Source organism: Trachemys scripta, chromosome 9 (assembly GCF_013100865.1).
Source record: "Trachemys scripta elegans isolate TJP31775 chromosome 9, CAS_Tse_1.0, whole genome shotgun sequence".
Classification (NCBI taxonomy): Eukaryota; Metazoa; Chordata; order Testudines; family Emydidae; genus Trachemys; species Trachemys scripta.
Genome location: NC_048306.1, coordinates 41,834,954 through 41,849,431, shown reverse-complemented (window position 1 = coordinate 41,849,431; position 14,478 = coordinate 41,834,954). Strand labels below are relative to the sequence as shown.

Below are 14,478 nucleotides of genomic sequence, written 5' to 3'. Positions count from 1 at the left end.
ATTTCTAGCTCCCAGGCTAACACGGCCTGTGCTGCTTACTGTCACCATCTGGGGTCTCCTGAAGTCCCAGGCCTGGACTTGGCCAGCTCCATTATAGGGCCCAAAGCTGACTGCTTCTGGGGCATAATGGAATAAGGGGATACAGAGTGATCAGCTTGGAATATTCCACTCAGCCTGGTGTCTTCCTCAGCCAGCTCATTAGCACTGCGCTGTCCTAGCTTCCGGGAAGTTTGGAGGCAGCATTCATTATTATTGATCTTAATAATAATAATAATAATAGGCTCAGACTTTATGATGATTTATTCAGTCTTATGACACTTTACAGGGTGCTTTCTAAACACCTGAAAGTGATACATCACGCCCCCACACTGCTTTATAGGCTCACTAGCAGTCTCTGGAACAGCTTGTAGCAGTGCCATCTGTGGGGAATTTACGACCGGCCTGGTTTATAGCACGCCTTATAAGGCGCTATTAAAGCAGGGGGCTATCCAGGAATCGTTTCATAAATATTAATACAGTTTTTGTCAAGGGAGCTGTAACTTAAAGCGCAGAAGAATCTGCAATGTCAGGGCTCTGACAGCACCAGGGGAGGGCAGGTTCCTCATGAAACACAAGCTCGGTGTACAGGAGCAGGCTGTGAGGTGCAGGGGCTCTTTGGATGAAGCATAAGCTGTAAAAGTCCTTGCAGCCTGCCTGTTTTTGACCATTCACTTCCATTTTGTAGCAGAGGGAGGTTTTCCCAGAGTTGCATTAGTTAAAATGCCCTAGTGTTGCTCAGGCTCAGTAATTCATTCTCTGTGGTTTCCACAAGTTGTGTATATGTATCATAGAATCATAGACTATCACGGTTGGAAGGGACCTCAGGAGGTCATCTAATCCAATCCCCTGCTCAAAGCAGGACCAACACCAACCAAATCATCCCAGCCAGGGCTTTGTCAAGCCTGACCTTAAAAACCTCCAAGGAAGGAGATTCCACCACCTCCCTAGGTAACCCATTCCAGTGCTTCACCACCCTCCTAGTGAAAAAGTTTTTCCTAATATCCAACCTAAACCTCCCCCACTGCAACTTGAGACCGTTACTCCTTGTTCTGTCATCTGGTACCACTGATAACAGTGTAGATCCATCCTTTTTGGAACACCCTTTCAGGTAGTTGAAAGCAGCTAGCAAATCCCCCCTCATTCTTCTCTTCTGCAGACTAAATAATCCCAGTTCCCTCGGCCTCTCCTCATAAATCCTGTGCTCCAGCCCTCTAATCATTTTTGTTGCTTTCTGGTGGACTCTTTCCAATTTTTGTAGGTGGTGGGGGTGAGGGTGGGGGAGGTGGCTCTCTGAGTTTGTTCTGAAGTGGAGGGGATGGTCTGTGTGTTTCTAGTGGTTGATTCACAACAGGTGATGGAGGGATCATTTCTGGGGACTTGGGCTTTTCTCCAGGAAAGGGTGGAATTGTAGCTTCCTGGGAAATACAGTGTCTTTCCTAGGGGCATTAGGGGATGGACTTGCAGTATTTCCTTTCTGGAAGATTGGCCCATCAGCAGACTTGATAACAAAACTTTGACTGGTATAGCTGAAGGTGCAGCACCCAGCCCATATAAGCAGGGAGGCCATCCATGCTGATTCTCACAATCCTGTCTCTGCATCCTACAAGCTGCCCTCACAGGACAATTCAAGTGTCCTGAATGGACTTATGATGGGGCGTCTACCCTGCACAGGCGGTGAAAGGGTTAGTGTAGGTGTGAGAGGCCAATTAACCCACCTGGTTGCACCTCGAGGGTGGGCCAAGCTTAGTTATAGATGAAACCCAGCTGGGGAGGAGCTGGTTGTTGCTATGAAGAGAGGAAGTGTGGTGCACAAGGAGGCTGCAGGGAGAAAGGGAAGGAACTCTGCAGTTTGTCTGTGGGTACTGAAGGGTAGAGAGACTGGCATGGTCAGGGAAAGGGCTCTGGGGGAAAGCTGGTCTTGGGAATTTCTCCTGAGTGGTGAGGTCTGGTGAGAGGCCAGGAGAGGTGTGGAGCAGGCTCTGGTGCTGGTTTTGTACAGTAGGGCAGGATCTGGACTTCCAGGGAGAGAGCTCTGGGAGGTGTTCAGCTGTAATGTAAGAGAGATGAAAGAACAAGGTCAGGAGGGCAGAAGTTGGGTTAAGTTTGTACTGTTGGTTTCGAATTTTATGGATGGGGATTCCAGGGGAGAGCCCTGTAAGTTCTGGCCCTGAGAGAAGGGTGACCCTAGCGAGGCTATGAGGAGAAGGCCTGCAAAAAGTCTTTAGTAAAAAGAAGTCCAGGAGGCAGCAGCGAGGAGTCTGATAGAGCTGACCTTGGTTGCTGGTACGAGGGCCTGGGGAAGGTGATGCGTGTCCTGGGGAAGGTGATGGGCATGCCCTGAGAAGAAGAGGACAACTGAGGCCTGGTCTACACTACGAGTTTAGGTCGACTTTAGCAGTGTTAAATCGAATTAAGCCTGGACACATTCACACGACGAAGCCCTTTCTTTCGACTTAAAGGGCCCTTTAAACCGGTTTCTTTACACCACCTCCGACGAGGGGATTAGCGATAAAATTGGCCTTTGCGGGTCGGAATTGGGGTAGTGTGGACGGAATTCAACGTTATTGGCCTCCGGGTGGTATCCCACAGTGCTTCATTGTGACCGCTCTGGACAGCACTCTCAACTCAGATGCACTGACCAGGTAGATAGGAAAAGCCCCATGAACGTTTGAATTTCATTTCCTGTTTGCCCAGCATGGAGAGCACAGGTGACCACGCAGAGCTCATCAGCACAGGTAACCGTGATGGAGTCCCAGGATCGCAAAAGAGCTCCAGCATGGACCAAACGGGAGATACGGGATCTGCTCGCCATATGGGGAGATGAATCAGTGCTAGCTGAACTCCGTAGCAGTAAAAGAAATGGCAAAGTATTAGAAAAGGTCTCCAAGGCCATGAAGGACAGAGGCCATAACAGGGATGCACAGCAGTGCCGCGTAAAAATTAAGGAGCTACGCAAGCCTACCACAAAGCCAGAGAAGCAAACGGAAGGTCCGGGGCAGAGCCGCAAACTTGCCGCTTCTACGCGGAGCTGCATGCCATTCTAGGGGGTGCAGCCACCACTACCCCAACCGTGTGCTATGACTCCGTCAATGGAGAAACACACAGGGAAGAGGGTTCGGGGAACGAGGAAGATGAGGATTGAGGTAATGTAGGTAGCTCACAGCAGCAAGGAAGCGGAGAAACCGGTTTCCCCATCAGCCAGGATATGTTTGTCACCCTGGACCTGGAACCAGTAACCCCCGAACTCACCCAAGACCCTGAGGGCACACAGGGGACCTCTGGTGAGTGTACCTTTGTAAATATTACACATGGTTTAAAAGCAAGTGTGTTTAATGATTAAAGATTAATTTGCCCTGGCAATCGCGGCCAGTACAGCTACTGGAAAAGTCTGTTAACGTGTATGGGGATGGAGCGGAAATCCTCCAGGGGCATCTCCAGAAAGCTCTCCTTCATGTACTCCCAAAGCCTTTGCAAAAGGTTTCTGGGGAGGGCTGCCTTATCCCGTCCGCCATGGTAGGACACTTTACCACGCCAGGCCAGTAGCACATAGTCTGGAATCATTGCATAACAAAGCATTGTAGCGTATGGTCCCGGTGTTTGCTGGCATGCAGACAACATCCATTCCTTATCGCTCTTTGTTATCCTCAGGAGAGTGGTATCATTCACGGTCACCTGGCTGAAATGGGGTGATTTTATTAAGGGGACATTCAGAGGTGCCCGTTCCTGCTCTTCTGAACAGAAATGTTCCCCGCTGTTAGCCACGCGGTGGGGAGAGGGGTGAAGTGATCATCCCAGAGAATTGGGTGTGTGGCGGGGGAGGGAGTTTAGTTGGGTTTGTGCTGCATGTTAACCCGGAAACCGCAGCCCCTCCTTTTACATTGAAAACCCACTTTAAATGGCCAACACAATTCATCCTTGATATGGGAAATGAGGGCACTGCTGTTTGAAACCATTCCCACATGTTAAGAAGGTTAAAAAAGCCAAAAGACTGTGGCTTACCATGGTTGCCTGCAAGCTGAAATCTGTTGCCTGGCACTGCGTGAGTGATCTCTTACACCAAACCGGCAGGCCCTCACTATAAGAGGAAAAATGCGACCTTGTAACGAAAGAGTGTACCCATTGTTCTCTAAAATGTGTCTTTTTTAACCACCTCTCCCTTCTCCTCCACCAGCTGCAAATGTTTCTCCTTCACAGAGGCTAGTGAACATTAGAAAGAGAAAACGGAGGACGCGGGACAATATGTTCACGGAGCTCCAGATGTCCTCCCACGCTGATAGAGCACAGCAGAATGCATGGAGGCAGTCAATGTCAGACATCAGAAAAGCACAATATGAACGAGAGGAGAGGTGGCGGGCTGAATCACGGGATGAACAGAGCAAGTTGCGGGCTGAAGATGATAGGTGGCATCAGCTTGCAGACAGAAGGCAAGAGTCGATGCTCCGTCTGCTGGAGCATCAAACTGATATGCTCCAGCGTATGGTTGAGCTTCAGGACAGGAGCAGAGACCGCCGCTACAGCCCCTGTGTAACCAACAGCCCTCCTCCCCAAGTTCCATAGCCTCCTCACCCAGACCCCCAAGAACACAGTGGGGGGCCTCCGGCCACCCAGTTACTCCACCCCACATGATTGCCCAAGCATCAGAAGGCTGGCCTTCAATAAGAGTTAAAGTTTTAAAATGCAGTGTGTCCTTTTCCTTCCCTCCTCCCGCACCCATCCCGAGCTACCTTGGCAATTATCCCCCTAGTTGTGTGAGGAATTAATAAAGAATGCATGAATGTGAAATAACAATGACTTTATTGCCTCTGCAAGCGGTGCTCGAAGTGGGGAGGGGAGGGTGGGGTGGTTGGTTTACAGGGAAGTAGAGTGAACCGGGTGGGGGGGGGGCGGAGGGTTCATCAAGGAGAAACAAACAGAAGTTTCACACAGTAGCCTGGCCAGTCACAAAACTCGTTTTCAAAGCTTCTCTGATGTGCACCACACCCTGCTGTGCTCCTCTAACCACCCTGGTGTCTGGCTGCGCGTAATCAGCGGCCAGGCGATTTGCCTCAACCTCCCACCCCGCCATAAATGTCTCCCCCTTACTCTCACAGATATTGTGAAGCGCACAGCAAGCAGCAATAACAATGGGGATATTCTTTTCGCTGAGGTCTGAGCGAGTCAGTAAGCTGTGCCCGCACGCTTTTAAACGTCCAAATGCACATTCCACCACCATTCGGCATTTGCTCAGCCTGTAGTTGAACAGGTCCTGACTCCTGTCCAGGCTGCCTGTGTACGGCTTCATGAGCCATGGCATTAAGGGGTAGGCTGGGTCCCCAAGGATAACTATAGGCATTTCAACATCCCCAACGGTTACTTTCTGGTCCGGGAAGAAAGTCCCTTCCTCCAGCTTTCAAAACAGACCAGAGTGCCTGAAGACGCGAGCATCATGTACCTTTCCTGGCCATCCCATGTTGATGTTGGTGAAACGTCCCTTGTGATCCACCAGGGCTTGCAGCAGCATTGAAAAGTACCCCTTGCGGTTTATGTACTTGGTGGCTTGGTGCTCCGGTGCCAAGATAGGGATATGGGTTCCATCTCTGGCCCCACCACAGTTTGGGAATCCCATTTCAGCAAAACCATCCACTATTGCCTGCACGTTGCCCAGAGTCACTACCCTTGATATCACCAGGTCTTTCATTGCCCTGGCAACTTGGATCACAGCAGCCCCGACAGTAGATTTGTCCACTCCAAATTGATTCCCGACTGATCGGTAGCTGTCTGGCGTTGCAAGCTTCCACAGGGCTATCGCCACTCACTTCTCAACTGTGAGGGCTGCTCTCATCCTGGTATTCTGGCGCTTCAGGGCAGGGGAAAGCAAGTCTCAAAGTTCCATGAAAGTGCCCTTATGCATGCGAAAGTTTCGCAGCCACTGGGAATCGTCCCACACCTGCAGCACGATGCGGTCCCGCCAGTCTGTGCTTGTTTCCCGTGCCCAGAATCGGTGTTCCACGGCATGAATCTGCCCCAGTAACACCATGATTTCCACATTGCTGGGGCCTGTGCCTTGTGAGAGGTCTATGTCCATGTCAATTTCCTCATCACTCTCGTCGCCGCGCTGCAATCGCCTCCTCGGCTGGTCCGGGTTTCACCTTGGCATGTCCTGGCTCTGCATATACTTCAGGACATTGCGCATGGTGTTCATAGTGCTCATAATTGCCGCGGTGATCTGAGTGGGCTCCATGATCCCAGTGCTAGCTATGGCTCCTGGTCTGAAAAAAGGCACGAAACTAGTATCTGACGGACCAGTGGAAGGAGGGAGGGAGGGAGGGCCGAGTGATGACATGGCATACAGGTACAGGGAATTAAAATAAAAAAAGGTGGCTGTGCATCAGGGAGAAATACAAACAACTGTCACACAGAATGGTCCCCCCAAAGATTAAACTGAATATCCTGGGTTTAGCAGGCCGTTGATTTCACGGAGGGAGGGGGAAGCAAATGAATACATAACAAATCTATTTTTTACATCTTAAGCTGGCAGCCGACAGTGCAGCATGACTGATAGCCACTGCAGTACAACAACGATGGATATCAATCATAATATGCCATCTTCTACCAAAAGGCAAGGGGTTGCTGCTGTGTAGCAATGCAGCCCCACATCTGGCAGCCCCACATCTGCCAGCACCCAGATCGCCCTCAGCCTCTTCTGGGTGCTTAGCAGACAATACTGGGCGACTGGCAGAAAATAGCATACTATGACTCATAGCCATCATCATTGAGACAGTAGCATGTCTGCCCAGGTGCCCATGATTGACAGCCACTGCAGTACAACAATGACAGTTACCAGTCATAATATACCATCTTCTACCAAAAGGCCAGAGGCTGGTACAATGCAGCCTTACAGCTGCCAGCCCCACAGCTACCAGTCATGCTGCACCATCTACCACCAAAAAGCAGTTAGCTGCTGCTGCTGCTGTGTAGCAATACAGTACCACGTCTGCCGGCACCCAGATGACATATGGTGACGGTGAGCTGATCTGAGTGGGCTCCATGCTTGCCGTGGTATGTTGTCTGCACAGGTAACCCAGGTAAAAAGGCGCGAATCTATTGTCTGCCGGTGCTCTGACGGAGGGGGAGGGGCCTGACGACATGTACCCAGAACCCCCCGCGACACTGTTTTGCATAATTCAGGCATTGGGATCTCAACCCAGAATTCCAATGGGCGACGGAGACTGCGGGAACTGTGGGATAGCTACCCATAGTGCAATGCTCCGGAAGTCGATGCTAGTCTCAGTACTGTGGACGCGGTCCGCCGACTAGAGCACTTAGAGCATTTTATGTGGGGACACACAATCGGCTGTATACAACCGATTTCTATAAAACCGGCTTCTATGAATTCGACCTAATTTCATAGTGTAGACATACCCTGAGAGCCTTGAGCAAAGGGGACTAGGGACTGTGGGCCTAGAGTTGAGGGCTGAAGACCAGATGGATGGATACATACTCCTATTTGTTGGCCTTTATTACCCCTGAAGGGGAGAGACTTTAAAGTGACCTGGCTGGAGGGCTGAATAATGAGAAGAGGCAGATCAGCAGGGCTGAAGCAGCTGTTGGCATAGGGTGTGAGGTGAGGAGAGCCCACTATATCACCCAGCCAAGAGGGGGCGCACCTATGGGAATTGCAGCCTGGTGGTGGTGTGACTTTGTACAGTGATGTCAGTGTGGTGGTGTTGCATTCATAAGGATGAAAGTTTGTCTCTAGCCGAGGTAACATCATGATGCAGATATATCCCAGCATACCAGTGCAGACTTCTCGTGAGATTATTACACCCTGCATAATAAATTCAAATGATAGGCAATGTCTACGATTCTGGCATGCAACATGTGGTGCTCAGTTTGTTGCCCATTTGCCACAACGCCTGCTGCTATGGCGCAAAATGTTTTAAATTTCTATTTTGATTCTTTCTTTAAGATTGTCATCACAGAAAAGCATGGTCTATTTTGCTACTGGTATGTAACTATTATGCCTTTGTTTTCTGTGTATTGTCCCTCTTAAATCTCCAAACACCGGGCTGTCTGCCAAGGTAGGCAGACACTTTTTTGTCCAGGTCAGCGCAGACTGTTACAAAGGAGAAACACTATGTGCTTGTGGAGCATCTACTTTTGTTCATTCTTGTTTTGTTGTTCTCTTAAGACCTGACTGGGCCTGGAAAGTCTCCCACTGATTTAATGGGGAGTAGATTCCGGGCTGTCATCTAAATTAAAGATCAGGCTGGTGGAAAGTATCTGTGTGCTGTCTGTGCACGGCAAAACATAACAAAATGAAATATCAGTTCAGCTTGCAACCTTTGATCAAAACCTCCCTGCAAAGTTGGAAGTATTATTTTCTAAGTAAGTCCTAATGAGCAGGCTGTTTCTCACCTTTTTTGGTGCCTACAGGCACGTCTTTGAGACAGAATGGAAAACTATTTAGATGACTTCCTTTCATTTATTTCTATGTTTGTACAAACATGGGCTCATTGCCAAGGCCCCTGGCACAGTCCCATTAATAAAAAACTAATGATAACAAATTTAATGTGCTGCCAGCAACAGGCGGCAGAAATAAAATACTTCTTTCCAAGAGTTCTCTGCCAACTGCCATAATGTCACCGTTGAAGCACAAACTGACAGCAACCCAGCACCCCCACTTTCCAAGAAACATCCTTTCAATAAATACCCTCTGCTTAAGTATTAAGTATCAATGTGGGCAAACCGGTCTTGCAACGGGTTCTGCAAACAGTGGGTGATCTCTCAAATGGAGAGCTTTACACAGTTGAGGACAAAGTCCATCTCCAAAGTCTGTATGAGGACCGCTAGAAAAAGCGCCTGGAGGCTCTCATTTGTCAGGACAGGCTATGTATGACTATAATGAGTGACTGTTGCACTGACAGAACATGATTCAACTCCCATTTAAATCAGTGGATGCTTCTGTTGGCTCCAGTGGGAGCTGGACCAGGCTCTGCCAATGCAACATTCTCTCATTGCTCAACCTGCTCTGAGTTCCATTCAACCTGCCAGTGCTACTCTCGTCCCACTACTTCTTTGTGTCAAGGAAGGAGGAGCATTTCCCTGCTTGCTACCCCTCCCCCACCTCCTTAACAGCCCTACCCCCATCCAAAAGAGGCATGAGAAAAGAAAAGTCCAAAGCACTCCGGTAGGATTGGTGCATTGTCCGGGAATGGGCAGACCCAGGGCAAAATCTGCCCAAGGAAAGGAAAAGACTGGCATGTTTCCTGCAGTGATTTTCTTCTCACACGATTTTATTGAGCTCAAGGTTTGTTCCACCTTGTTTCATTGTGGATTAAAAGCAATTTGGGTCCATTTTCTCATCCCCATCCCATGCCTACACAAACATGCATTCTTCTTACTGAAAACTAAGACCAGGGCTAAGTACCTCTGGCTTCACATCCTCTGCCCATCCATTCCTCTCTCCGTTCATCATGTATTCTCTCAAGCCCTTTACCCTGATTGGAAGCAGAGGTTAACAGTACCTGATTGACATTCTTCCCATCTACCAGCTTCAGATCCTTTAAGGGCCACCTGTCAGTCATCTTGTACTGATCACCTCGATCTGCCTTCTTTACCTTCTCTAGGAACAACTGCATTGGCCTCCAAGCAGCCACTGGATGGGAGGAGGCAGAAAAAACTGACGTTACTGCTGGCCTGAGACACATATTCAAAGTGTACAAGTACGTATCTGACTGGTTGATATGTAGGGTTACAAACACTGCATTGACACTGCTTTTCAGTGAATGCTACCATATGGGATTTGCTCTCTTAGAACTACATCGATGAATTTCCTGATTCGGAACCTAGGTTTCCCCCATTCTAGGTGAGTGACTAACCATCAGGCTGTTGAATCAGTTAGATTCTTTCAACATCTTCTGTTGGTGCTGTTCAATTTTTGTATAAATAATTATATATTCATTAGGCCATGGAGACTCCCTAGACTGGTAGTTAGGGCACTCTCCTCAGATGTATGAAACCCAGATTCAAGTCCCTGCTCCATATCGGGGACTTGAACTTGTGTCTCCCACATCAGTCCCCTAGCCACTGGGCTACTGGCTATTCTGGAGGATGTGTGAGAGTGGGGTCTCTTCACACCGATTTTTCAAAAGGTATGGTGTTCTATGCCTGTTTTTCACAAAATGGAATTCTTGTTTTCTGACCAGCCTAAAATGGGATTGAGTCACCCAGGAAACCAAATCTTATGGAAACTCAATCTTACGCTCCTAAATCAATTAGATGCTGATGAAACTCTCTGTAGAGTAATAGAGAGACAGAATTATGTTGTTCTTCGATACTGCACCTGTTATAAGTTGTTTGCTCCAGACAGTTCATTAAATCAGGTTACATGTTGTCATGATCTTTACCAAAAAGGTGGCATGTAATATACCATTGGAAAACTAATAACTCACTGATCATTAATACTGAGTTATTTATGTACAGGGTGTATACAAAGAGTTAAATATGTGCAAGAATTATGTGTTTGGCAAGCAATGCATAAGCCCAGTCTACCCTAGATATAGGAATGTGTATTTGCTCGTCTGATCTTCCTGGTCATCTGGCAGAGACAATGAAGGTATATTTACATAAAAGGCAAATAAAGCCAGCAACCTGATGAGTGGGGGGAGAGAGGGTCTGAACCTCAAATGATAAGCAACCGAATATATACAATGTTACTGCATTATAAATGGGTATTGGGTAAGGTCTTTTATGTAAGCTTGTGGCACACTGATGATCAGTATCACTGTGAAATATCTGTATTAATACTACATGAGGAATTATGGATACTCCCTGATATTATACTTTAAAGACTGACCAAGCACGGGCAGAAACAGTTTTTTTCCCTTACAGGAAGGCCATGATCTATCCATCTCGAATGTAAATTAAGCATTATGGAATCCAAATAATGGAAGCCAAAACACAAAGTTGTTTTGGTATCCATCACTGGGTATCCATCAATGGGCCAGCGCTCTTGAAATCTCAGAATGTTGGGTCCATCAGCCAAGAGGGTTGAAGTCTCTGGGAATTGAATATAGGTGAGAACCTGCTTATGCAAAGATTGTAATTTGTTGAAATTAAGTATTAGAGTATCTTTACTTTTGTTTGTCACATTTCTGTCTTTACTCCTTATACTTGGTATCACTTAAACCTGTGATGTTATTTAATAAACTTGTCTGTCTTTTACTATAAACAAGTTCACTGTGGTGATTGAACTAAGAGTTTGTCAAACCCCATTTAAATTAATAAGCTGCTGTTGTCTCTTTAAAGGAGCAATTAACTTAACTTTTGAGAGTATTCCAGGAGAGGGCTTGGCCGCTGCAGGGAGATGTCTCTGGGGAACTCGGGAGTTGGGATTCACTCTTTGTTACCTGGTAGGCAAGATTTGGTCAGGCAGAATTCTGAAAAGTTGGCTGGCATGGCAGACGAGCTGGTGTGTCAGGGAGTTGTCACACAGCTTAACAGTAGCAAAATTCTCATTCGTTGAGGCTGAGAGGGGTAACACAGTAACTCACAATTCTGGGAACCTCAGCTGACTGTCATATTGGCAGATAGTTTGGGACTGGGAGGGTGTTGGGGTCACACTGCAAAGAGTAACAGGGCAGTGGAAGCCAGGGTGTGGCCTGCATGCTTGTATGTTGGCAGGCATAGTCAGGGCAGTGGGCCACAGTAGCCCAGCATTTAAGGCTTCCAGGGTTGCAAGACAGGTGATGACACAACCCCTGACTGGTCTGGTTTGAACCCCAAAGAATCACAATGAGACATTAATGGGAATAATAATTACTAATGTAGGGAGTAGTCCTGTAAATTATTAGCCTTTCTATAGGCTGTTGGAGATCTTTATGCAGCCAAAGCAAACCCCTGCCTCCTTTGTTTCTAGCTCTCAACGTGCTATGATGTGAAATCTTGTGATAAACACAAGTTCCCACCCTAAGGTCCAGAAACTTTTGATTTTAATATTAAAAGTATCATATAAAAAAGACAAGTACCTTCTCCAAAGCCAAGAAATTACCCACCCAGAGATGAAATCAACAGTGCTTCCAAAATACCTTACCATATCACAGCAGCCTTTTCTGTGCCATTTTCTCTGTGCCACCAGGGCACTAACCAACTATCCTCCCTATGCTACCAGGGCACTCACCAGCTACACAGAGGATGGAGTTCTTCCTCTTCTTTCCCGTTTTCCAGACATGGACAATTTCCAGCAGTCTCTCATTCTGGGGGTTAAACACATCCTTCTCCAGTAAGATCCAGGGAGAGGCCATGGCAAGCTGTGCAAGAGACAGCAAGCAACAATTATTGTGCTCTTTCCCCTTACACTTGTCTGTCATCAGAACCTGGGTGATGGTCCCCTTTGCCCTCCACTCCCAGGGTATGGAAATAGAGAAGTGCCCTGTCTGTTTGATGCACTTTGATAAATATTGTTGTTTGAAAAGTGTGAATTGGGAGTGCTTTGTTCCAGGTGGGCCTTGAGTGGGCCTGACTGGTATATAAGGGCAGTCAGCAGCGAACCAGCTAAGCGGCGAACAGCAGAGGCTAACAGCGGGAGTTTGCCTGGGAGTTCGCGTGGGGAGAGCGCACTGAGGCTTTCATCTGCAGGTTTCTCTGAGTAGTTCCTGCAACAGTTGAGGAAGCTCTTAAGAGGACCGTGATATGGAAGGTGAGCGATCAGCTGTTGTAACCTGCACAGGTTGTGCCATGTTTGTCTTTCTTCCACAGGACAGAAGCAACTTTGTCTGTACAAAGTGCAAGCTGGTCTCCATATTGGAAGAGAAGGTTAGAGGGCTGGAGAAACGAGTGTCGACTCTGCGTTGCATAAGGGAAAATGAAGATTTCCTGGACAGACGTCAGGAGATGCTTCTACGGCCACAGTGTTCTGAAGATTCAGAGCAGGCACAGCAGGGACAGAAGGATTGTGAGGAGGTTTGGCAGCATGTGACCTCCAGAAGGAGAAAGAGGAGCGTCCATGCACCAGCAATGGAGATACAGGTGAGCAATCGTTTCCATGTTCTCTCTACAGGTACTAGTGCGGAGAGTGGACTAGATGACCCATCTGAGGGAAGGGAGCAGAAGGAGACTCCACCGATTGGAAGGCAAAAGATGCACTGTCCTAGGGATGGGGGTTCCACGACCACCACTCCCAAGAGGAGGAGGAGGGTGGTGGTGGTCGGGGACTCCCTCCTCAGGGGGACTGAGTCATCTATCTGCCGCCCCGACCGGGAAAACAGAGAGGTCTGCTGCTTGCCAGGAGCTAGGATACACGATGTGACGGAGAGACTGCCGAGACTCATCAAGCCCTCGGATCGCTACCCCTTCCTGCTTCTCCACGTGGGCACCAATGATACTGCCAAGAATGACCTTGAGCGGATCACTGCAGACTACGTGGCTCTGGGAAGAAGGATAAAGGAGTTTGAGGCGCAAGTGGTGTTCTCGTCCATCCTCCCTGTGCAAGGAAAAGGCCGGGGTAGAGACCGTCGAATCGTGTAAGTCAACGAATGGCTACGCAGGTGGTGTCGAAGAGAAGGCTTTGGATTCTTCGACCATGGGATGGTGTTCCAAGAAGAAGGAGTGCTAGGCAGAGACGGGCTCCACCTAACGAAGAGAGGGAAGAGCATCTTCGCCAGCAGGCTGGCTAACCTAGTGAGGAGGGCTTTAAACTAGGTTCACCGGGGGAAGGAGACCAAAGCCCTGAGGTAAGTGGGGAAATGGGATCCTGGGAGAAAGCACAAGCAGGAGAGCGCAAGAGGGGAGGTCTCCTGTCTCATGCTGAGAAAGAGGGACGATCAATGAGTTATCTTAAGTGCCTATACACAAATGCAAGAAGCCTGGGAAACAAGCAGGGAGAACTGGAAGTCCTGGCACAGTCAGGGAACTATGATGTGATTGGGAATAACAGAGACTTGGTGGGATAACTCACATGACTGGAGTACTGTCATGGATGGATATAAACTGTTCAGGAAGGACAGGCAGGGCAGAAAAGGTGGGGGAGTTGCGTTGTATGTAAGAGAGGAGTATGACTGCTCAGAGCTCCGGTATGAAACTGCAGAAAAACCTGAGAGTCTCTGGATAAAGTTGAGAAGTGTGAGCAACAAGGGTGATGTCGTGGTTGGAGTCTGCTATAGACCACCAGACCAGGGGGACGAGGTGGACGAGGCTTTCTTCTGGCAACTAGCAGAAGTTGCTAGATCACAGGCCCTGGTTCTCATGGGAGACTTTAATCACCCTGATATCTGCTGGGAGAGCAATACAGCGGTGCACAGGCAATCCAGGAAATTTTTGGAAAGTGTAGGGGACAATTTCCTGGTGCAAGTGCTGGAGGAACCAACTAGGGGCAAAGCTTTTCTTGACCTGCTACTCACAAACAGGGAAGAACTAGTAGGGGAAGCAAAAGTGGATGGGAACCTGGGAGGCAGTGACCAT

General features: G+C 48.3%; 1 protein-coding gene across 2 annotated transcripts in view; it reads right to left on the bottom strand.

Annotated features, from left to right (window-relative positions):
* The window catches only part of LOC117883365 (exocyst complex component 1-like), a 66,900-nt gene extending 54,576 nt beyond the window's left edge, over window positions 1–12,324 (bottom strand). For both annotated transcript variants that reach the window (XM_034782622.1, XM_034782623.1), the window contains exons 1-2: window positions 12,200–12,324; window positions 9,546–9,676 (exon numbers count right to left, since the gene is read on the bottom strand). In XM_034782622.1, the coding sequence (XP_034638513.1) occupies window positions 9,546–9,676; window positions 12,200–12,323 (255 nt within the window). In that variant the 5' untranslated portion in view covers window position 12,324. The remainder of the gene's footprint in view (window positions 1–9,545; window positions 9,677–12,199) is intronic.
* Between the last annotated feature and the right edge of the window lie 2,154 nt (window positions 12,325–14,478).